Source organism: Osmerus eperlanus, chromosome 12, assembly GCF_963692335.1.
Source record: "Osmerus eperlanus chromosome 12, fOsmEpe2.1, whole genome shotgun sequence".
Taxonomy (NCBI): Eukaryota; Metazoa; Chordata; class Actinopteri; order Osmeriformes; family Osmeridae; genus Osmerus; species Osmerus eperlanus.
This window is the reverse complement of record NC_085029.1, coordinates 11,623,401-11,646,113: the sequence shown is the minus strand read 5'-3', so window position 1 is coordinate 11,646,113 and position 22,713 is coordinate 11,623,401. Positions and strand designations below refer to the sequence as shown.

Genomic DNA, 22,713 nt, shown 5'->3' with positions numbered 1-22,713 from the left:
CATCGACATATTCTACGGATTGATTGTTTATGTCTGGAACAGACGTCATCGGTAGGGCGACAGGAAGCTCGCCGTTTTTATCTAAAGGTCGTGTTTGTTTGTGTTGCTTTGAGTTGTCAAGCTTTCCATTTAAATAATCATGTCGACTGCTATGAACTTCGGAAGTAAGTCCTTTCGGCCTCGTGCCCCAGACAAAGGATCTTTTCCTTTGGATCACTTTGGTGAGTGGCTGACAAACTACAGTGACGGCTTGAAAATGCGCATCTCATCTGGAATCAAATCAAAGCTTGAGTATTACATTAGCAAATTCGAGTAGTATTAAAGCGCTAGTCCTTTGACAAGTACCGTTCTCAAACATTGCCACTCATGTTGTCAGTAAGATGAATGCACGCCTGTCTGATGTGTTCAGTAAACCTAAGTTTATCTCTATAATCTTTGTCTATCACAACAGGAGAGTGTAAAGCCTTCAAAGACAAGTTCATGAGGTGTTTGAAAGACAACAGCTTCGATAACTCCAAATGTAGGCTCCAGTCGAAAGACTATCTAGGGTGCAGGATGGACAAGTGAGTAATAGTCTATTTTGTGGGTGATGTTCACACAAAGCCTTGCTGCTGGGTGTTTGGTGTTTTACAAATCATTGTTGATTTGTTTACACCCCCCCCAAAATAGCATCACGCAAGGTGATATTTAGGGCACATTACTATGCCACTCGTCAGTATTGCTTCCATCCACATTGGCCCTTTCCCCTCTTAACACACATGACCACCTCCCTTAATCTTGCAATTTGTAATTGCAATAAGCAAGAGTGCTGTGTTTAACATCTCGTATCTCTTCTTACCATTCCTCCTGTCCTGTGTGTTCTAGTCAGCTGATGGCTCGGGAGCCTATGGAAAGACTCGGCTTTAAGGACCTGATAGATCCTCCCATCCAGGACGAGGCTAAACCATGAACTACAGACAGGGACAAAATGACCCTGAGAGGGTGCAATGACTGACTTTTGAAAGTGAAGCCTATTGGACACCATGTACATATAATTACATTGTAATGTTTTGTTTATAAATATTTTGGTTATTTAAACTATCATGGCTTGGGTGCTCTGTGACCTACTGCATGGCTACTTAGTTATGGTCAAGTTTCTGACAAACAGGTTATATATAATTCAAACATGAACTTTATTGTCAGCACAAATACAGGCCAGATCCATGTGGAGACAGACCAACTACAATGGGGGACTTCATTAAAGCAAAATGTAACCTACTTTTACTACAAAAAGTAATACAAGAATCCTGTAAAAACACAGATTAAAAAGATACAGATCACATTTCCGTCTTCCACAAGATAGGACACCAAGAACCCCAGTTTGAGGAAGCGGATCACCCTTCAGTTGACGGGGCTTGCATATCATCAGCCATTACATAACCACGATGTCTCCAGGCTTATAAAAATATGCTGAATACCCAGGGTGAATAAAAGGGACGGGCCAACAGTTGGAGGATCTTAGCGAGAGGAGTTGGAGCTGGAACGTGAGCGGTGGCGTCTGCGCCCAGGGGACCGGGAACGAGACCTGCGTCGTACAGGTGACCGTCTCCGTGGAGACCGCGACCTAAGGAAGATGAAGACAGAAGGTGTGAACAAGATTTCACTTCCTGGCATCCAAGTGGAATCACAAGCATCTGAAATATGACAGGAATTTAGAAACGTGGGCCTAATAATGAAATCCTATTTAAACACCTGTGATGCAATACTTGGAATATATTTGTGAAACACAGCTCAGAGGTCTGACGAGAGGACCTAAGGACCAGGTCCATCATGGTTCTGATTGAGACATCCACACTGAGGACTGACCTTCTCCTCATCCGCGGAGGGGTGCGACGCCACATGGGTGGAGGAGGAGGCATCCTGCGAGGAGGGGAGGGTCTCCGGGGGATTGGGCGTGTCCGGGGAGCCAGCACGGCACTGGCTGTGATCTCCTGTCCGTCAATCTGACCTGCAGACATGGGCGAAAACCGATCGAGATGGAATGAGTTACATGCACATAATTCATGACATTAATATTTAACTGCTAAAACATGAGTTATTATAAAATGTCAGATATGCTAGCTACAGTTCTGCCTATCAGGTTCTGACCATTAAATCGGTAGTACTGATTTTAATTAACATATGCGCATTTTAATCCGATTGGGAACATTCATGCAGTACATTGTTCCACCAACCTCCATCCATGTGTTTTAGAGCCTTCTCAGCCTCCTCTGGCGTCTCAAACTCCACATAGGCATGGCCCCTTGAAAGGTGGGGGTGGAGCCTTTCCATAGGCATGTCAATCATCTTGATCTTCCCATAGGTGGAGAAAATCTCTTGGATGTGGTCCTTAACGGAGGGAGGGAAGTAGAGACGGTAAACGAGACAGTGAGCCATAGAGCCAGAGGGTGCCAGTAGAGGGTGTGTCATCTCACCTTGATGACGTTCCTGGTCAGGCGTCCCAGGTAGACCTTGGTGGGTCTGGGACTGGGGCTCCTACGACGCCTCTCCCTCTCATCCTTCTTCACTGACTTGGACCTGCAGGAAGGAGACATAAGTCCAAACTAATTCCACTTGGTACCTACAACTTCTACAGTCATTAGGGTGAGAATTATTTTAAATAAGTCCTGGCTGACAAGTATGAAAGCAAGTCTGGTCTCTGTGTTTGGGGAAGCGCAGCGTACTTGAAAGTGGAAAACAAGATGGAGGTTATGCAGACTTGCTCATCAAATATTTTCAGGAGTATGTTTGGTTAAACTCAAACACCATGCACAACCACCCACATGATTGTGAGATGCATGTTCCCTACTACGACCATAGGCTCAAAACGTCCTTGGATACATTCAGTTGCCATTCTGGACACTTACTTGGAGCGTGAGCGCCGACGGTTGTCGTGGCGTCTGCGGCTCGGGCTGGGCGATCCAGAGCTGGAACTGGAGGAGCGGGAGCTGGAGGACCCGGAGCGGCTGGAACCTGAGGAAGAGCTGGAACCACTGGAAGACCCAGAGCTGGAACCAGAACTGCTGCTGGAGCTGGAGCTTAAGAGAGCCAGGGGAGAGGAACAGCAGAAGCTGATTATTGAGAATCTTGTTGAGTGATCAGCACGACTTGGTGTTCAACAGCCCAATTTAACAAGATATATCACTCCCCATCCTCTTCACACACACATTCTTTGCTAGCTTCAGCTACATTTGTGGTCTCACCTGCTGCTCCCACTAGAAGCACTGCGCCGTTTACGACCCTTGTCCCTGCCTCGATCCTTCTCAGCTCCTTCCTTCACCGTCCCCGTTTTATCTTTTCCTCGTTCTTTAGCCTTGTCCTCTGGTCGTTCCCTTTTCGTTGGAGAAGGCGCCCTAATGGACGACAAAACGCAATTTCGAGGTAACTTAGCTAACCTTCGATGGATAGCAAACACAAGATAGTTAGTTAGCTACAATTAAATCACAATAATGCTGTATATTGAGTTACGGTATCAATTGCTTATAACATTTATTTTGAACACTTAGATAGCTAACTGCATTCTTGTTTCGATTTTGTTTGCTTCTTGTTTCCTTTGAATAGCTGCATAGCAAACGCAAATTATTAACACGCTAGACTAGCTAGCTAATTCGTAGCTAGTTGTTGTAGCACGGACTCAAGTCAGCGGTCTCTGTAGCTTGTGCTACACGTATATGGCTAGGTGGAAGTGTTATCGAATAACTATTCAACGTAAATAAATTCATATTTTCACACGACTAGAAGTACACTTAGAAGTAAAATGAACACAAACATACATCTTTTCAGTCCCGCTCAGATTGCTCTCCCTTTCAGCGTTGACTCGTTGCGAGAGTCGCACAGAGATGACGATGCCGCAGCGACAGTGGTTCGTTCTACGTGATTGCGTGGTGTTGTGCGTTTTTTTGTTACACTCTGCATATACGCAAAGGACTGCGCAACAGTAGTTAACAGGGGACATCGAAGCCGCACGCCATAATGCTCCCTTATAATGAATTACCAGAAGCTCATTGAATTGGTTCGGATAGATGGTAACGTAGAACAACAGTTTTAATTATCATGTCACAAATGTCGATTTTCTGTATGTTTTAGTGCACTAAGACCAGTGCATTTAAACCGGCTACAGTAATACTAAGTAGCCTAATCGTCATTTGACTATTAATTCATTTTGCCCACGTAGATAATCTTTGAGCTTTGATAAAGGCTAAATTAAATAGCCCCCTGCCTTTTAAATGATTGTCAATGAAGATCCAGTGCCCCAGGCAGAGAACTACAAAGAGAAATGTCCAAATGGCAGTTTTGGAACCCTTGCTCTAACAGTGTGCTCAGCTGCCATTGGTGGGACCTTCCAATATGGCTACAACCTGTCAATCATCAACGCCCCCACCAATTACATCCAGACATTCATTAATGAAACCTACCAGGAGCGATGGGGAATCGGCCTGAACGTCTCTCAGGTCACTGTAATCTGGAGCCTCATTGTATCTGCTTTCTCACTGGGTGGCTTAGCTGGGGCCCTGCTTGCGGGGCCAATGGCTGTGCGTTGTGGTAGGAAGCAGTCACTGTTGATCAACAACACCTTTATGTTTGTAAGTTCCCTGTTGGTGGTGACCAGTAGGGCAGCAAAATCTTTCGAGATGATTGTTGTGGCTCGGTTCCTGGTAGGGGTCAATTCTGGGGTCAGCATGAACATCCAACCCATGTACTTTGGAGAGAGCGCACCCAAACACCTGCGAGGAGCCGTGACGTTCTCCTCAGCTGTCTTCACTGCCTTCGGTATCTTCATGGGACAGGTGAGGTAAAACCCCTCGAAGGGGCAGGGCCAGGTGATGTAGAAAGACTGGGACAGGTGAGGTACGATTTAGGGCAGGGACAAGCGAGTTATAGAGGGCTGGAAGAGGAGAAGCCAATGAGGGGGCAGGGCCAAGTGAGGTGAGACAGTTAAGGTATGAAAGCTAGGACAGACTGCAATTTATCCATCTTCTCTGTTATTCAAGCCAATTGTCTGCATTGTGTGGAGGATGGATGCAATAACACATAGTTGTGTCTGTCTGCAGGTGATAGGTTTGACTGAGCTGCTGGGCAGCGAGCCCCTGTGGCCCTACCTGCTGGCTAGCAATGCTTTGCCGGGCTTCCTCCAGCTCCTTACCCTCCCCTGGTTCCCAGAGAGCCCCCGCTACCTCCTCATTGACCGGGGGGACCACCAGGCATGCGCACTGGCCCTGGGGAGGCTCCGTGGGGGTCGCCCCCCTGTGGGGGAGATGGAAGAGATGCTGGAAGAGCAAAAGGCACTAGCGGTATCAGCTGGCCGCTCTTCTGCCAAGACCATCTGGGAACTGTTCTCGGACCGAACCCTACGACCCCAACTCCGGACAGTGATGGTCGCCAGCAGCGCTATGATGCTCTGTGGAAATGACGCCATCTACTTCTACGCTTCCTCTATCTTCCTGCAGGCAGGGGTGCAGCCTAATCAGGTCCAGTATGCCTGTATTGGTACAGGGGCCTGCGAGTTCACTGCTGCTGTTGTCTGCAACCTGCTCATAGAGAAGGTGGGACGCCGGAGGCTTCTCATGGGTGGGTACGGTCTGATGGCGTGCTGGGCGTTGGTCTTTACACTGGCACTCTCGTTAGAGGGCACGGTGCCAGGCATGCCCTACCTCAGCGTGGTCTGTGTCTTCTCCTACATCCTCAGCTTTGGTATGGGCCCGGCAGGGGTGACCGGGGTGCTGCCTGCCGAGATTTTTGATCAGGCGGCGCGGCCAGCCGCCTACATGGTAGCAGGGTCCCTCATGTGGATCAGTCTCTTCCTGGTTGGGATGGTGTTTCCGTTTGTGGTCAGAGGGCTGGCGAACCTGTGCTTCCTGCCTTTCTTCTTTGTGTGCGTGACATCCTCCCTGTTCGTGGGAATGACTCTGCCGGAGACCAAGGGCCGGAGCCCGGCGGAGATCAGCTTAGAGTTTAACAGGCTGAGGATGAAGGACCAGAGGGGTGCTGGGGGCCAGGGAGGTGATCCCAAGAAGGAGCACTATCTGCAGGGTCAGCCATGTCCTCGCTCCCTTCCACAGCTTCAGTTACTCTCAGAGTCTGGGGATGGAGATTGGGAGGGTTGCCCAGCTGACCCAAAACCTGCTGTATGAAGCAGAGCATTGGACCAGTGAGAAAGTTGCACTATTAATGGATTTATTGATTCTGGTGCGTTAAGCCATGCTGTATTTACAGTACATAATATTGTACTTAATTAAAGCCATGTCCTCTCATATACATAGGTGAAGTTCTAAGATGCTGTTGGTTTGATCCAGGGGATGGGATTAGCTCAATTCACACTTGAATGCTACTGTAAAAAGCAAAACATTATGTTATGATATGAAAAATATTTATTTTATAGTATTTATTATTTTATTATCATAAAAAATATACATAGTCATAATCTTCAGTTGAAACTTGAAGAAACATCACCAAGGTACCCAAACTGTATGTTTACTTACTGAGAAGGATTGTTGTTTTTGTTTTTGGTGACAATCAGCTGAGATGTGCCAACTTTGGTTATTACATATGTAAGAATGTTTTTGTACAATACTGTATGCACTTCCAAATCGGTCATGTGACCTTCTTAAGATGCACTTGTATTTCCAAACAAATGCTGTTTGGTGTTCTTTTGGTTGTTTTTAAATGACCACCAACAATGCATGTTACAGTGGTTTGAGTCTTCTGATCAAACTTGTGGAAATGACCCACTACTTGAATGGCCCACATTTGCCTTCAGTATTTAGGATCATTTTTTGCACTACTAAAAACTAGGAATCACCCCACCGATAGAATCAAAGATTCAAGTGTCATTACATGCAGCTCCACTAAATAACCACTAGATATCACCATTTGTCTGAGGAAACCATATATATTCTCAGGATTGCCTGTAGCTTTGAATATGTTATCTAGCTGTGTGAGTAGTACCATGTTACCAAAGATTTAGTTAGTTAAGATGGTACACTTCATCATTAGTCAATAGGAACATTTTCCGCAGGTTTCCGTGGTTACTATAGTTATCAAATGCATGATTTGCTAAAGATTGTTCTTGTAATCATTATTCTCGTGTAACTTCAACTAATTTCATAATTGATTGGGAAGATCAAGATATAGGATGTTTTGTACTGTCACCTACTGTAACTTATTTTAAGAAAAATAATGAAGATAGTCTGATAATCAAAAAGAGTCTCTCTCAACTCGAGAGAAAATGTTGCTTTAACGAATTAGTGATGTACTCCACACATATCAGCTTTCCCCATCTTTTTCTTCATTGCACTCTTGTACTTCACATTAGTCTCCATATTTCCCCATCTCTCTCTCCACCATCTGTCGCTTTATCCCCATCTCTCTCTCTTCCCCATATATCTCTCTTTCTCTCTCCCCTCTACATTATCACAAGTCCTATAAGCCTACATTGCGCTTCCCACATAATTTAATGGCTATTATTCGTAGCTGTGAAGAAGTCTCTTACTTTAACCAATTGCTGTGAAAGTAATGACAGACTTCAGCTGTATGAAGCATTGTCTGTATGCATGTAACTGATATCACATAAGGAACCTGTTATAAATAAACCCTAACCATTTCTACCTGTATGTACAGTATATTTACGCAGCAGATGGGGATTAGTCAGGCATGACAGCTGAATAGAATTCCATTCAACTGTAATTTCCCTGCAATGTTACTGAAAATCCAAATAAAACTGAAAACTTCATGCATTTCTTATCTAAGTTCCTTTTCCCCAGTGTGTAGAAGGTAGAGCCTCTAGGTGGGGAGCGTTTTAGGCAAACCGTTAGAGAAGTGACAGAGGATAGCTAAGTGACACCGTGGTGTCCCTGGCAAGGTCCCTAGTCTTTTCATTGTACACGATGCTCAGAACATCTGGGTTTATAAAGGATGTGGGGGGACTGACATGAATCTGAAATGTGATCTCTAGGAGTATGGAAGGTCTCGTTTCTCATGTTATCCTGCAGGAGATATACAGGGTTCACAAAGACAGACAAACATAGAAGGTCCACAGACACAGACAGGGGAAACATCTGCTGGGTTAATCATAAGCTTTCTTTTGAGGGTAGGTAACTCAGGCTGTTTTAGGTGGTTAATTCATAGGATTTCAGCTGTTTTATTGAAGCTTGAAGCTAATGACTCGTTGCTGAAGGACACAAATAATGACTCAACTCACACAAACACTACACACATTAGTCACACATTTTCTAACACTCAAACATGTTTATTAATGCACTCAGGCACACACATATTCAGAAAGTGGAAAACACTTATATCATGACGACATCCACCCCATGGCTAGTTCCAAACCACTGAGGGCAGAGGGACCAGTGTGTGCACGATTGTGTCCCTAGATATATTAACCAAAGAGAGGGTCATGACATTTTTTAGGGCTCGTCCACTTCGAAGAGTTGCAGAGTCCATTGTCGAGTTATGTTGTGATTTTGTGACAAAACATAAACTTTCAACAAAAAGTGATTAATTGATTAATTATGACATTACAAATTAATATGAAAGTTGGAGAGACAAGGTGCTCAATGGGTGCTCTATATGTCGAACCTTCTCCTCAGCTCTTATCCAGTTGCATCTCACACTAAGCTGACTCCAAGACTATTTCCAGAAGAGGCCATCATCTCCTGAGAGACGGAAGCTGCTGTCACTGGAGGACACTTTAACTTCAGTCCTTCAGCTTATGAAACACATGGAAGGAGGGAAACTTTGACCATAAAAGGATAGAACGAGAGGGAACGCGTGTGCTTTTCAGCTTTTCGCATTTTCATTAGCGTCAAAACATGACTACGGATGTATGCAGATCCAATTTCCATCATGACTGTCAACATAGCCTTCTATGCTTCTCATGCTTGAGTAGTTTATCTGTAACTTAACGAGATCCTTTTTCCTTTGTGCTGTGGAAAAAAAATGAATAAATGAAGCAAGCTTACTGACTGTTTTGCTGTTACTGCAGCAACCAGGATGCAGAGGGCAGGTCTTAACACTTGTATGTTATTTGCACAGACTGGTAATTCTTACTGAGAGGAAGAGAGACTGCCAGTTGCCTGGCATCTGTTTGAGGGAGAGGAGTGAAGGGAGAGGGTTTGTCCCACCAACCCCTGGAATCTACCCAGGACTGACGATGCTGTTGCGTGCTGGCAGGGTGTCAGGATAATGGACAGTATGACATTCTTAGAGGAAGGTGTACTCGGCTGCATATCCTAGTGTCCTTAACAGAGAACATTAGCTCCCCTTGTAGTCATCTCCCTGATAAGAGACTGAAAGAGAAGGTGAGGAAGAAGGAGGGAGGGAGAATGATAGATGAAGATAAAAAAGTATTCAAGCTTTTCTGAAGCTTTTATTTTACTGATAAGGCTGATGGTATTGTTCTTGAGGGATAAAGTGTTATGAACCCGGCATCCTGGGAAGTGACAGGTGAACCCAAATGCAACACTCAGATGCTGATGTGATATGAACCAGGTTTATTGTAGCTATACAGAGGGTGATGATTATGTGGTCCGTGGATGCCAGACAGGAGGGACTGAGAAGGGAGCTGTAGTTGTAGAGGCGAGGCAACTGTCTTGTCTTGCCTAAGTAGCAAAGTAGCAACGTTGAACTGGCGATGAGTCTGTGGGAAGCCAGAGTAAATGAACTGTGCTGGTAATGATGGATGGGTAACAGGTGTGTCTGGTTGGGAGGTGGAAGATGTGGACCGGAGTATTGGGGTATGTGACCTGGAACACAGACTGGACAGACACACACAAAACCAGGACTGGACAAGACAGAAACATAACATAAGGAGGAGAGGAAAACAACTGACCTAAATAGGAATTGGAAACATACACACCAGCACATATATGCAGTGTACATTCATATAAGGAAGTTCATGTTATCAGAATGTTTTGCCTCTGGGCTATGCTATTCGCCTTGACAGGTGCTCATTATGACTGTCATAACACCACACACTCAAGCCACAGACAAAAGAGCATAACCCACCTCACCTAACTTTTTTTTACTGAAAACAGAAGCACTATGGTTGATAAATCCTCTGGTATTTTTCCTTCACCTGAATTTTTATTTCCCAGAAGGCATTTATTCTATGACAGACCGGCAGTATGGGGACAGATGGCACTTGAATAACAACTGCGCCTGGCTTTGGTTTCTAGCCAGCGCATCTTTTACAGTTAAGAATCATGGTTATGATGTACAAGATTGTTCAGGTTGGAGCAGCAATGTGGGGAGCAAGGACAGCCGCAGAGTCTGTCTGTCTGTCTGCCTGCCTCACTCTCTCTGTCTCTGTTGCTATCCCTCTCTCAGTCTCTTTCCATTTCTCTTTCTATTTATACAGGCATTGACTATTCACAACATCTGTTACCTTTTCCACATCACTAACTGATTAAAAAAGAAATGTTCAGATGTATTATTTCATTACCTTTTTGTGCTACAGAACCCTTTCAAATCAGGCTGAGAAATATTGCATAGCTAACATTACACGTCATAGATCTGAACCAGGGTTTTAATTATATAGTATGACACACTCTGGACACACTCAGAATATATTTTAAATATGAATGACCCTCAGTTGAATGGGCTGGGGACCAACTCAATCATCAACTACTGAGAGTGGGATCCCTGATTAGTGTTGGTTGTCTTTGAGAAATCAGGCTCATCTTGGCAAAGAAGAGAGCTATAATTAGGTCCTTACCAAGACCTAGTCTCCTTTTCACTAGTTTCTAGTAATTGAAAATGCCCCGATGCTGGAAAGGGACTTTATTATTATTATACGCTAAGGTTCCGTTCAAAGGTGGTATGAACAAGTGAGTTCCAGCTGCCAGTCCAGGTGGGAGCATCTTCAGTACCGCCCCTGTCCCTGTCAGAGGTCAGGTAAGAGAGGGAAAAAAGGACAAAGGACTCTCTTGAATTATTCAGGCCTGAGAATGGAGGGATGAGCAAAAAGAGAATGAAACTGATAGAGTAGGTGGAGGGCGAGATGGGAGGACAGTAAGAGAGATAAAGAAAGAGTAAATAAAGGCCTTTATCGTCTGACTCACAGTGCATGTTGACCTGGAGCCAGACCTTCACCCAGACCTCCATCAGCATCACATGTCTGGAGAACAGGGATGGAGGGAGACGGATGGGGAGCAGGTGGAGAACCAGTGATAAATGGAGGATAGATAAAAAAAAGAGAGAATGGGAGAGATTGTTTTGGAGAAGGAGATGGAGAGAGAGCAGGTGCGTCATCACAAAAATAATGGTAATAGAGAGCGTGGGCGGAGGGCGGGTGTACGCATTTGCGGGTGTGTGTGTGGGGGCGGGGGTGAAGATGGAGGGAATAAGTTTTAAGCAGCGGCACGCCTGGCTGCATGCAAATCCATCATGGTGGCACCAAGGTGATTAACATTGCCTCCTCCTGTCAACCTAGCACACCACACACACTCTCTGATTGATAACTACTATGGGATAAAACACAGTGGGTTTGTAAGCTGAAATTCATGCTTGCTCTCTCTCTCTCTCTCTCTCTCTCTCTCTCTCTCTCTCTGTCTCTCCTTTACTACTTCAATGTCTTCCTGCAGATGATGATGTTATATCGACGCTAAATCGATTTGCAAGCAAAGTTCATTAATAACTTGATCACCTGCATAGGCTATTGTGCAGTGCAGACCGTGAAAACGCTTACTATAGCTAGCATGCACACACACACCCTCACACATATAGACTATATCTAGATGTTTCTGTAGACAAATGTGAAAGAGGTCAATCAATGCGCTCATATTGTCATCGTTGCTGTTGACATACACTGAAAAGCTACGGAGTTTCGGATACATTTTATAACCCTGTAGTCGGATAATGAACACCGACTCTTGACGGAGTAACAAATAGCCTAATATGCTCTCTCACTGCTGAGGGCCGTATGTGTATCTGGCAAAAATGAGCTTGTGAATAGCACCGGTTCAAGCAGCACTTGTGCCGCGAAACATTCGATGTGTAATGAGCACCGAGCAGATGAACTCAGCGCCTGATTAGGTTTTCACACACTGTGGCTACTCGACGACAAAATGAACTCCGAACGTCGGTCTTTCTGTTCCATCCTTAAGGGGATGCATTCAAGCTGTAGCTCTAAAAAAACAAAGCATTTGATATAAACTAGTACTTATATTGGTCTACACAATATTACCTCGGATCATAGAATCAAATGACAAGTGTAACTGTTGTTACTGATGTAATTGTTCAATAGCCCACACCATGAGACAGTAATTTTGGTGTCCCCCTCAGGAATTGCTCTTGAGAAAATGTCTTATAATTGTCCCCCCAAAGATTTATAGCAGATTGTCGCCACTGAATTTGTCTACACTTTTTCATGACTTGGTGCTAAGAAAGTCCAATTAGATACTTCTAATAAGAGTCATCCGTGGAGGTCCTACAGGGCCATTAAAAAGACACTGATGAGGACACTGATGGAACATTCAAGACTAGCTTAAGATCTGTTTATTGGTCAGGCCATAACTTGTGTTTACGTAAGAGAGAAAGAGATAGAGAGGGTGTGTGTGTGTGTGTGTGTGTGTGTGTGTGTGTGTGTGTGTGTGTGTGTGTGTGTGTGCGTGTGTGTGTGTGTGTGTGTGTGTGTGCGTGTGTGTGTGTGTGAAAGAGAAAATGAGTGTGAGAAATATAGAATACGTCTTACACAAGCACATACCACAGCATGCCTATTGTACTCTTGCTGTCCATTACGCATGCCTATTCTCACAAATGTGTTTTCACAGAAAGTGCTTGAAAGTGGTTGACCATCTAACCTGTGTTATGAAGACAGAGTATCACAAGGTCCAGGAAACAATTGAGTTGAGTGGGACTGTTCTGATTCAAAGCAACTGATAGTTTCTCCATTCACATAAGAGCCGCTGGCTCGATCTTCAATCTGTGGAGTGAACAAGCAGTAGGACATAGGGGCTCTAGCATTCGAGGCAGTTGGAGAGAAATCATCAGTGGGGAAAAGGGTTTCTCAGAGGTTTACTCACTGTAAGTGGCTCTGTGACTTCAGATGCATCTGTGCCTCAAAACAAAGAGCAACAGGGGAATTGGAAGATGAAAACCTTCTTACATGTTGATTAGCCCTCGACAACAGCTTGGGCAAACAGATATCGAGCAAGGAGCTTTAAATAGTCCACTGAGCCTTCTGTGAGTTCACCTCTGAACTGGCTACAAGAGAAGAGGATGAGGGGGAAATATCGAACAAATAGAGGGACAAAGGTAGAGGGTGACAGAAGATCCATATATCCTATGGGCTCCGAATTGAAATGTCTGTGCTGTGTGGTAGGGATATATTAGTCATGTCTCCCTGGGCGGACTTGAGGGGGTTGGAACTTAATGGCTGGGATCTACAGAACATGCTCAGACACTGTTGCATGGAGAGAGTTACTTTGATGAGTAATAATAGTTTGAATTAAGAATAATGAGAAAATGAACAGCTTAATTAGGACTGGTCTATGAAGTGTGTAAACCTTCACATCCACCCCATCTTTCTTCCTCTTTCCTTCCAGTCGTCCCTCCACTTGGCCCTTCCTCCCTCTTTCCTATCCTCTGTGTTTTCATCAACAGAGGTTGTAGAGATGCACCAAGCACTCAGTGCTCGAATCAGGCTGATACAACATGGTAAACAGTCTTCCCCATTTGATTTTTTTGTTGAATTTATTGATCACTGTAGATTGAATAAATAGAGGTCAAGATTATTTTCACCCACACAGACTGAAGCAGAAGCACATACACACAGGCACACGCGTACACACACCGACACAAACGGACACCCACGCAAGCACACACACGCACACAAACACTCATGATGTAAGTGAAAGTACACATGAATGCACAGACACACTAGGAGGAGAAATAGAGGATACCAGATAGAGGATAGGTTAGATGAGCCCATGGGAACCCTCCGATTATTAGAAATCTTGTGAATAGAATGAGTACACAATGATCGAAGACGGTTAAGCACTCTCTCACATGCTCTCCCTCACCCTGTGCCCTTCATACAATGAGAATGAGTCACACAGAAACATTGATGTAGTTCCAGTGGGAAGATCAATGTCAGTTCTATTCGCGTCCCCCTTGCTCTCCTTGACATTATGCCAAGCATCCCTTTCAATCAACCACCTGTAACCCACTTATAAGGGCAGTACAGTACTCGGTTCGTAGGTGTGATGGGAACGATAGTGCGCCACTGATGAAGGGATTGTACTAAAATGTAAGTGGTGTTTACAGTCACAGTCTCGGCCAATGGAGGATGTTAGTGAAAATATCTAATCTCTTGTAGACACATCTGTTTAGAATGTAAAGAGCTTTACTGTAATTGCTCCCATCTCATCTCTTAGAGTAATTACTGAACCCCTCTATGAATATACTGCTAGTCGTTGCTGAAAAAAACCCATGACTTTCCTTGATTGTCCATGTGGTTTGTGTACCTCGCATGTATTGTGAATTTTTCTTTTATAATAATTCACTGACGATAGCAGCAGTGTGTGTATGTGACTGTATATGTGCATGTGTGTGTGTATGTGTGTGTGAGTACAGCTCATTAGAAATGCTTCTGGTGTAGGTCTGTGCAGAAACCAGGTCAGATGTCGTGGCCTTTCCGCCCTGCCGCCTTGCACTCAAAGACAGCCACAATGGTGTGTGGCAATTTGTGTGTGATTGTTCGTGCATGTGTGCGTGTCCCATCGGCCACCAAACTGTGACCCTGCATTCTGCATAAAGAGAGGCTGTCAGCCTGAAGGACACAACGACACGTCAAGGACACAGGTGGAGAAATAGAAGAGACTGTCTGAGCAGGGGGAAAAAACTTGACAAGCCCAGACACACACCCTCATCATTGATCTGCGTTCACGCCCCCCACCTCTTTGTCCTCCCTTTTGAGACAGAATTCTGGAAAAGACTTTGAGTGTGGCTGTCATGGCAACGTTCCAGTAGAACGGTGTGGCAGCTTGTTTGTGTACATTGAAAGAGGGTGGTGGATGGGTACAAGCCACACACCCAAATAGGTCGTTTTATAATGAGAAAAGACAAGTGTGTGTGGGTATTGAAAGAGTACAAATAGAAAGAGGGAGAGTAAGTTAGAGATAGGGAGTCTGAGGAGGTGTAATATGCTCAGCTCATTGATATTTGTCTGTCAGAGGAGACCTAACAATAACTACAGGAGAAGGGCTACATATGTTTTGCTTAGAGATTCCTCAGTTAAAAGCCAGTTGAAGATAAGCAGCATAGTTTCTAGCACACAGTTATACTGTATGCCACTCCTACTGCCACTCCTACTTGAATGCCTCACTCTTCCTTCACACACCACCACACAACCACACACACCTACACACAACCACACACACCTACACACAACCACACACACCTACACACAACCACACACACCTACACACATACACACTATCTTTAGATCAGCCTGCCTAGACTGGATCTCATGACCGGTGCAGGCTCATTGCAACAAACACTCTCTCAGGTTCTCACTCCATGTTCCTCCTTCTTCCTCATCAACGTAGTCACTCCAGGAGGGAATGAAGGCACTCAGTTTCTCCCATATCTCCTGTTAACATTGGAGGTAGGATCACTCTGACCTTCCCATGCCACTTCCAATCCATCCTGCCACCAGGCAGGATTGTTTCTTGGACAGGTTCTCCACTTGTTACATATCATTTTTTCAAGCAACCTGTAGTTTTGATTGTGTCTCTCTTGCTGAATGGTAGAAGAGGATGGTAGAAAAGGATTTTATGGCAGGAGAAGAGTTTCTGCAGTATAACAGACTTGAAGAGAGATTCAGGGATGAATCTTTTTTCAGTTTTGGTGAGCATCGTTTTATTATTCTGGTTCACAGGGAACGAGAGAGAGAGAAATATAAATAATTGACAGTTTAATGACAGCAAAGAAATGGTTGATTCCCCTCAAAGTAGCACCTACAGCAGTGAGTCATGCTCATGGAACGCAGTGCTAAATGCTTTGGGATGGATATCAGTGTGTGGCATGCATGTGCCAACAGTATGTGCAGTGTGTGTGTGTGTGTGTGTGTGTGTGTGTGTGTGTGTGTGTGTGTGTGTGTGTATGTGATTACATTACACTGGTTTCTAAGCAATTAATCTCTTTGTCTGTTTGCAGATGTGACCCAAAACCCCAGCAGGACATGCACATGGAGACAACGCCTCTGGAATTCAACTATCTGGTCTGTTCTTTAAAGGCCAAGATCCTGATAAAGACTCTGATTGTGAAGATGGGCAAACCCGGATGTTTACACAAGAGCCTTTATATACTGTTGTATATGCTCAGACACACACACACACACAGAGACAGACAGACAGATACACACACACACTTAGATTCTATGCTCATCTTTGAAGTCCTCTGTGACACCACCGTACTTAGAGAAGGTCAACAAAAATCCAATTTGATTTGATTGGATTTTCTTTTCTTTTTTTCGGACTTTTTATTGGTGGAAACTTAAGTGACATTTGTGCCAGCAGAGAGCTTCCAAAAAGTTGTTCTAGTCTAGAAGTTAGAGGGTTATTGTTATGCAAGTCATTCTAAATCATTTTCTCAAGTTCTGGCTGCTCATGGCAACAGAGCGGACTGCTATCTCTGACAGTGTTTCTGGAGTTATCTAGAGTGAAGAGCCTGAGCAGTGTGGGTGGGTGTTGCAGTTCCTAACAGCTCTCTGACTGCTCCTGATTCCTCTCATTTGAAAAAATAGTATTTGGAGGAGGAGAGGGGGTTACTGCTACACACACACACACACACACACACACACACACACACACACACACACACACAGAAATTATTGTCTTTACACTCTTGGAGAGACCATTAAGGAGATCAGAAAGTCTGGATGAGTGGAATTAGAGAAAACAGTCCTTTCTGCCTCCTGTCTCTTGGAAGGCACCAGATGAGACAAGCCATGAGCCAAATCTCCACGGAGTAGCATGTTCATGTGTGGCCAGGTTGATAGGAGTAACAGGTAGTAATCAAAATGTGGTGAAGAAGAGCATGTTGAGATTCCCCCATGTGAGTGCTGGAAGCAGCAGGAGAGGGAGGGAGACGGAGCAGGTATCATTTCAGGTTCTGACTTCAAGGCTTGGGCAGAAGTGCTGCTGACTGTCATCAATTCTACCTTGGCTACCCCCCTGGGTCTCCTAGGCACACACACACACACATTATGCACATGCACACACACACACATTACTGTAAGAAGGAGAGACTGGAGGGAATTATCATGAATCTGTAATATTGACACCAGTAGGTGGAGTATGATATGAGTGATTAAATCAAATTATGCTTCTGTTTACTGAAGCGAATGCAGGACAACAATGCTTTTGTACAAACGAGAGGGGAAAATTGTTTTAATCATCATCTTCATTACTGCTTTCAATCTCAGCCTGTCACACCTCTAACTTTGAAAAGGGCAATGTTTTGATAGATTGTAGAATATTTATGAGAATCTGTCCGACAGCACATGCAACAGAATCCAATTAGAGTAAAATGGCTGGCATTTTCAATGGAGCAAGGCGATTATGATGTCACATATATTCAATGTGTGGAATCCTGGAATGTACAGCATTAAACTCTGAGGAAAAGGATACTGCTTACCCCCCCCCCCCCCCCCCCCCCCAGCCCATGGATATGCTGGCACACCAGAAGATCCAGTCTAAAACTTATTAATGAAATCAATTTTCTTCATTTCTAACCAATTAATTCCTTTCAACCACGGGCCTCAAGCAAGCATGACAAGCTAGTGCACCACATCACACAATAACTCAACACTAATCAGCTGATCAATTGTAGCATCCTTCCTCCCTCTAGCCAAGCACAACCTAGAGTACTAGTTTCACTCTCAGCACTACAGCAGATCAGCACTGTGACCATGACTGGGAACTGTCTACTTTGGCTGCATGGGAGTGAAGGTGAGCATAAAGGACAGACATTATTGATCGGTCTTCAAGACATTGAGAGGTGACACTTGAGGAACATAATGAGCATTGTAGCTGGGCCTTCCAGGCATAAGTGGTGGTGGCACAGCAGACGAATCAAAGCAGGCTAATTAGCGGCATTCAGTAATGAGCTTAGTCATAGCAGGTTTGGGGAGGGAGAGAGAGACAGAGATTGTGGGAGATGGAGAAAGATTGAGTGGTAAAATCCATAACCAGACAGACTATTTATTTTCATCTTTATCTCTCTGTCCCTTCAATCTTCCTCACGTTCTTCCAGCCTTCATTTCTCTCTCTCCTACCGCCTCCCTCTCTCCCTCCTTCTCCTCCTCCTTCCCTCCTTCCATTTCTCATCTCCCTCCAACTCTCAATCTCTATTCTCTATCTCTATCGCTGGCCCTGCTCCTCTCTCTGTCTCTTTCCAGCTGCAGTTATTTATAACTCTATCCAGAGGGAGATGGGGAAGAGGGAGGAGGAGTGGGGGAGTGGAGAAATGCTATTGTCAATCTCAGAAAAGGGTTGGGGGGACGGTAGTTAGTCAGTGTGATTAGCGATGACAACATTCAATTCAGCCAAACCACACGCACCCCTCTGCTATGATGACGACTGGCCTTGAATCAGTGATTGACTTCCATGACCATTTGAATAAAGATGACTCCATTTTGTATCACAATCAAAATATTGTATTTAATACAAGTATGGTGAGATATTGGCATATCATCAGGAGACAGACATTTACAATTACATGGACATTTTAGAGGAGAAACCAGAACATGGATTTGGCATTACATTGTAAGTAGATTTCATTGAAATGTGTGTACAATTAGCTATTGTCAATATTAAGAAATTTCTCCTAAATAATGTTACACAGACTAGAAGTATGGCTCCTGATTACATTTTTGTATGCCTCAGTGTCACAGTAAGTGATGCAGGGGTTTAAAGGGGACAACACCAAATGTCACAATTTTCTCTCTACCTACCTACTGACTCCTGTGACTCCGTTAGAACAGATATACATACGTGGAGTAAAAGGCACTGAAAGAAAAGCCAGGCTTAATGCTAGCTAGCTACACACACACACACACACAATCACACACACACAAACAGCAGTTTATATTTACAAAATTAAGACATTTTGCTCAAACCTACATCTAAAATATCAAAGTAGTTAAATCGTTCAATCATTTGTGATTACAACTGCAAAATTGACAAATCAAACAGTGATTTGAGACATCACGTGAAAAAATGACATTCATTGTAGTACGTGGCAGCGTGTGTGAGGCAGAGCGACAGGGGATCTGTCTTCTGATCTGACGTGGAGGGGGCAGAAAACAGACCATCCCCATGTCAGTCAAAACCCTCACTAACATGTGCATGACATCACCAGAGAGCACCAAACTTACATTCACCGAAAGGAAAGGGAGAGCGTGCGCACATGCACACAGACACGCACGCTCACCCAAACTGAAACCTGAAAAATGAAAAAACCCACACATACAATAAATTACAGTAACATGCACTGTTCTTCTGAAATAGCAGTAAGACATGTTAGAGTTTTCTGATATGAACTAGATCAATTAACTGAAACAGACATAAATCAATGATGATGTTGTAATTCCAGTATCCTGATACCATTGCTACATTTGCTTAGGTCCATGTTTTCCTGGCTCACATACAATAGGCTAGAACACTTGGCTAGGATTTACCCACTGTGTTAAATGAAGTTCCCCTACCCCTCCACTCTCAGAAGTAATCTCTTCCAATACAATGGGAAAAGAGAGATGGGAAGAAGAAGGGGGATCTCCCCTGTGACAGGCAGAGAGAGAGAGAGAAAATGTTTATACATGTATCTGGATGTGCTGGCGATTGGTGTTCACACACGGGTGAGAGACTCTTTTTTTCTGTATTTCTTCCCTCCTTCCAACCCTGTTTGTAGGAAATGGGATTCCCTCAGTTTTTCTCTTGCGTCACAGCAACATGGTACAGCTTTACGTATGATCACAACTAGCTCCAGACTAGGGAGGTTATGGTCTTACTGTGCCCCAACTCAAGGTGCCTTCCCTGGGCAGCGGGCAAGCCATGGCTGCCCCAGGGCTCCACAGCTCCATACACAACTGGTGCTTTGTATCGATTTGCCTTAGCTCCACAGGGAAGACCACCATACAGAACACACAAGCAGGAAGAACAGCAGGACCTAAAGATTGAATTCCTTTAGTCCTTTGTATAGGAGATGCAGTGTTGGCAAAGAGAGGCAGAGGGAGAGAGCTAGAAAGGCTGTTCAGTTGAGAAACACTAAACTAGAGCAGTTTATCTTGCTCTAACACCCTGTCTCTCTCTGTCTCTCTCTGTCTCTCTCTGTCTGCGTCTGTCTCTCCTCTGTCTCTGTCTCTGTCTCGATCTCTTTCAAACACACACACACACACACACACACACACACAGCCCAGATCCCTCCTCAGCCCCACACCATGAGAGTTCCAGATGCTCCCAGGATCCCAGGCTGGTGTCCTCTGGAGACAGGCTGGTCCAGATGCTGCCTGGCTGGGTCACTAAGAGACACTTCCTCCACCCTCACCCACAGGCACCCTCTAGATGATCCAAGTCCTCCAGTTCAGGGCTTCGCAGGAGGCTCTTCCTGCCTCCAGAGAGGATTCCCAGTGTTCCATCCAATCGGTGTCAGAGTTCATAATAAATGTATTTTTCATCCATGTTTAGCCCTGCACTCTGTACAGGCTGCTGTACCGATCGCTCAAAGCAGTCTGTCCATCCATCTCTTCATCATTCCATCCTTCCATCCCCCTATCCTCTCCACCTCTCCATTCCTTCATACTCGCATCCTATCCATGTCTCCAACCCTCCCATCCCCTTCATCTCACCACCTCTCCATCCATCACAAGGTGCCCTGTTCGGAGCAGAAAAACCCTCCTTCCTTCTTCCTCCTTCTCCTCTGACGGTGAGCCCTCCAGCAGATGGCGGCCATCAGCAGCATGACCACACCCACAGCCAGCAGCACCACTGACACCACCTTGGTCCGGCGCATCGTATTGAAGGTGAATGTCACGCCCGTGCCTGCCACACCTATCACCAGCGAGATCACACCAAACGGGAATACGCACCGGTACCAGGACTTCTCCGTTCCCCCTGTGGCCTGTGCCAGGCGCTCCAATGTGGGGAGTGACTGTGGGGGTTTGACCACCTCACTGTCCTCTTCCTGACCCTCTCCATCCTGGGGTAGGGATGGTCCATCGCTGCCCCCTCCTCCTCCACTACAGTCCAGGTCTGGGTGAAGGGCTGGGGCAGGTGGCTGGCAGGGAATGCGGCCCGAGGAGCAGCCCATTTCAGAGCCGCTGTCTTGGCGAGAGGAGGAGGGAGAGGGTGTCTGTGAATGTCCGCTCTCTGGTTCTCCCCTCGCTGCCTTGGGTGGCTCTACTGCTGCTGGGGGTTCCACTGTATCTACTGTGGTAAGCCAGCATTGGCCTGGATGGGAGTGAAGGAGAGATCAGAGGAGTTTAAGGAAAGATACTGAAGAGAAAGAGAAAAGGAAGAGAGGAAGGGAAAGGACGAGAAAGAGAGGAAAAAACAAGAGGAAATAACAAGAGGGAAAACCAAAAGAGAATGACAGTTAAATAAAGACACAGAGGGGAAACAGAGTGAGGGAGAATGGATGAAACCCTCGACAGAAAAAGAGAGACGAGACCGAAAAATGGAGGCAAAACAAACGAGCTGTACCCTTACGCTCCACCTGCGAGAGTTCACACTCACCCTGTGTCTGTGTGTATGTGTATGTGCTGCCTGAGTGTGTGTGTGTGTGTGATGGTCCACTCTCTCTCAGCAGCAGCAGCACGTTGTGTGTTGTGTCTCCAGCTCCCGTAGAGTATAAAGAGAGCAAGATAGGGAGGAGTGGCCAAGGAGAGATTGTGGGTGGGACCCTCACTCCGGATTGGCCGTTCAGGTAGGATGACGTCAGATGCTGGAGGGATGAGGGGACGTGGGAAAGACGAGATGAGGAGAGGAAGGGAAGATGAGAGGGAAAGAAGAGAAGAAAGAAAGCAGTGCTAACTGTTCTGTAACCCTTTTCCATTCCGTTGGTCCATTGTGAACACCAAGGAGGAGAGTAACCTACCATATCTGTGTGTAACCGTCACCACCTCCCCTCTCATGTAAACTACGATGAGCTGGTAAATCAGCGATGCACCATGTCTCCCTCTCTCTCTCTCTCTCTCTCTATATCTCTCTCTCGTTCTTTCTCTTATCTCTCTATCTGTTTTTCTTCATCTCTCTCTCTCTCTCTCTCTCTCTCTCTCTCTCTCTCTCTCTCTCTCTCTCTCTCTCTCTGTCTCTCACAGACACACCCCCTGGCCGTGTCTGTCATTTCTTCCTTTTATGTGCGTCAACGTCCCTCATTTTCACAAGCCTCAATAACCATGGTCATCAGCCCTTCACGTTCACGGCTAGATGTCACTCACCTGCCCCTGTCTCCTCTGTCTTATTGTCATGCACACACACACACTCTCTCTCCTCTATCTCCACACACAATGAATGGTTGACATTTGAGCGTGTGACACCCTAGGTGTGTGTGTGTGTGTGTATGGTGTATCTATGGGTATCTATGGGTAATATGCAGGGTGCTAGGTATGTGGGTCAGGTGAGGCAGGTATCTCATAGTGAACCTCTCCTGTGCTGAGATGAAGCAGCACAGAGAGATATGTAAAGGGAG

The 22,713-nt window shown here is 45.2% G+C and overlaps 4 protein-coding genes and 1 long non-coding RNA gene across 6 annotated transcripts; 2 read left to right on the top strand and 3 right to left on the bottom strand.

Moving 5' to 3' along the window:
• Nucleotides 1-31: 31 nt before the first annotated feature.
• On the top strand, nucleotides 32-1,428 carry LOC134031904 (cytochrome c oxidase assembly protein COX19). Its single transcript, XM_062475657.1, has 3 exons — nucleotides 32-221; nucleotides 452-563; nucleotides 865-1,428. Exons 1-3 carry the CDS (start codon nucleotides 140-142, stop codon nucleotides 947-949), a joined length of 279 nt encoding a protein of 92 aa, XP_062331641.1. The 5' UTR covers nucleotides 32-139; the 3' UTR covers nucleotides 950-1,428.
• LOC134031903 (RNA-binding protein with serine-rich domain 1-like) lies at nucleotides 1,156-3,939 on the bottom strand. 2 transcript variants are annotated; one of them, XM_062475655.1, is made up of 7 exons: nucleotides 3,792-3,939; nucleotides 3,222-3,371; nucleotides 2,886-3,056; nucleotides 2,454-2,556; nucleotides 2,214-2,367; nucleotides 1,846-1,987; nucleotides 1,156-1,603 (listed from the first exon to the last, which is right to left on the bottom strand). In XM_062475655.1, coding segments are annotated over exons 1-7 (828 nt in total). In that variant the 5' UTR covers nucleotides 3,794-3,939; the 3' UTR covers nucleotides 1,156-1,497. The 2 variants fall into 2 exon arrangements, with proteins under 2 accessions (XP_062331639.1, XP_062331640.1); XM_062475656.1 differs by having other exon boundaries at nucleotides 2,886-3,050.
• A 32-nt stretch (nucleotides 3,940-3,971) lies between these two features.
• LOC134031900 (solute carrier family 2, facilitated glucose transporter member 11-like) lies at nucleotides 3,972-7,758 on the top strand. The gene is made up of 2 exons (XM_062475652.1): nucleotides 3,972-4,805; nucleotides 5,070-7,758. Exons 1-2 carry the CDS (start codon nucleotides 4,245-4,247, stop codon nucleotides 6,147-6,149), a joined length of 1,641 nt encoding a protein of 546 aa, XP_062331636.1. The 5' UTR covers nucleotides 3,972-4,244; the 3' UTR covers nucleotides 6,150-7,758.
• A 3,328-nt stretch (nucleotides 7,759-11,086) lies between these two features.
• LOC134031241 (uncharacterized) lies at nucleotides 11,087-13,105 on the bottom strand. The gene is made up of 3 exons (XR_009931862.1): nucleotides 13,044-13,105; nucleotides 12,822-12,943; nucleotides 11,087-11,137 (listed from the first exon to the last, which is right to left on the bottom strand). It is a non-coding gene; the product is annotated as an uncharacterized LOC134031241 (long non-coding RNA).
• Nucleotides 13,106-19,180: 6,075 nt separating this feature from the next.
• Nucleotides 19,181-21,936, bottom strand: LOC134031429 (transmembrane protein 100-like). The gene has a single exon (XM_062475048.1). The coding sequence runs from the start codon at nucleotides 21,331-21,333 to the stop codon at nucleotides 20,887-20,889; it is 447 nt and encodes a 148-aa protein (XP_062331032.1). The 5' UTR covers nucleotides 21,334-21,936; the 3' UTR covers nucleotides 19,181-20,886.
• Nucleotides 21,937-22,713: the final 777 nt, after the last annotated feature.

Bases quoted from the DNA above. Each gene is read 5' to 3' on its own strand.
- LOC134031900 (XM_062475652.1), top strand. From the start codon at position 4,245: ATGATTGTCAATGAAGATCCAGTGCCCCAGGCAGAGAACTACAAAGAG. The intron at 4,806-5,069 runs GTGAGGTAAAAC...GTCTGTCTGCAG, and splicing joins TCGGTATCTTCATGGGACAG to GTGATAGGTTTGACTGAGCT.
- LOC134031904 (XM_062475657.1), top strand. From the start codon at position 140: ATGTCGACTGCTATGAACTTCGGAAGTAAGTCCTTTCGGCCTCGTGCC. The intron at 222-451 runs GTGAGTGGCTGA...CTATCACAACAG, and splicing joins TTTTCCTTTGGATCACTTTG to GAGAGTGTAAAGCCTTCAAA. The intron at 564-864 runs GTGAGTAATAGT...TGTGTGTTCTAG, and splicing joins CTAGGGTGCAGGATGGACAA to TCAGCTGATGGCTCGGGAGC.
- LOC134031903 (XM_062475655.1), bottom strand. The intron at 2,557-2,885 runs GTAAGTGTCCAG...TCCTTCCTGCAG, and splicing joins CGTCGGCGCTCACGCTCCAA to GTCCAAGTCAGTGAAGAAGG. The intron at 2,368-2,453 runs GTGAGATGACAC...CCCTCCGTTAAG, and splicing joins TGACCAGGAACGTCATCAAG to GACCACATCCAAGAGATTTT.
- LOC134031429 (XM_062475048.1), bottom strand. From the start codon at position 21,333: ATGGGCTGCTCCTCGGGCCGCATTCCCTGCCAGCCACCTGCCCCAGCC.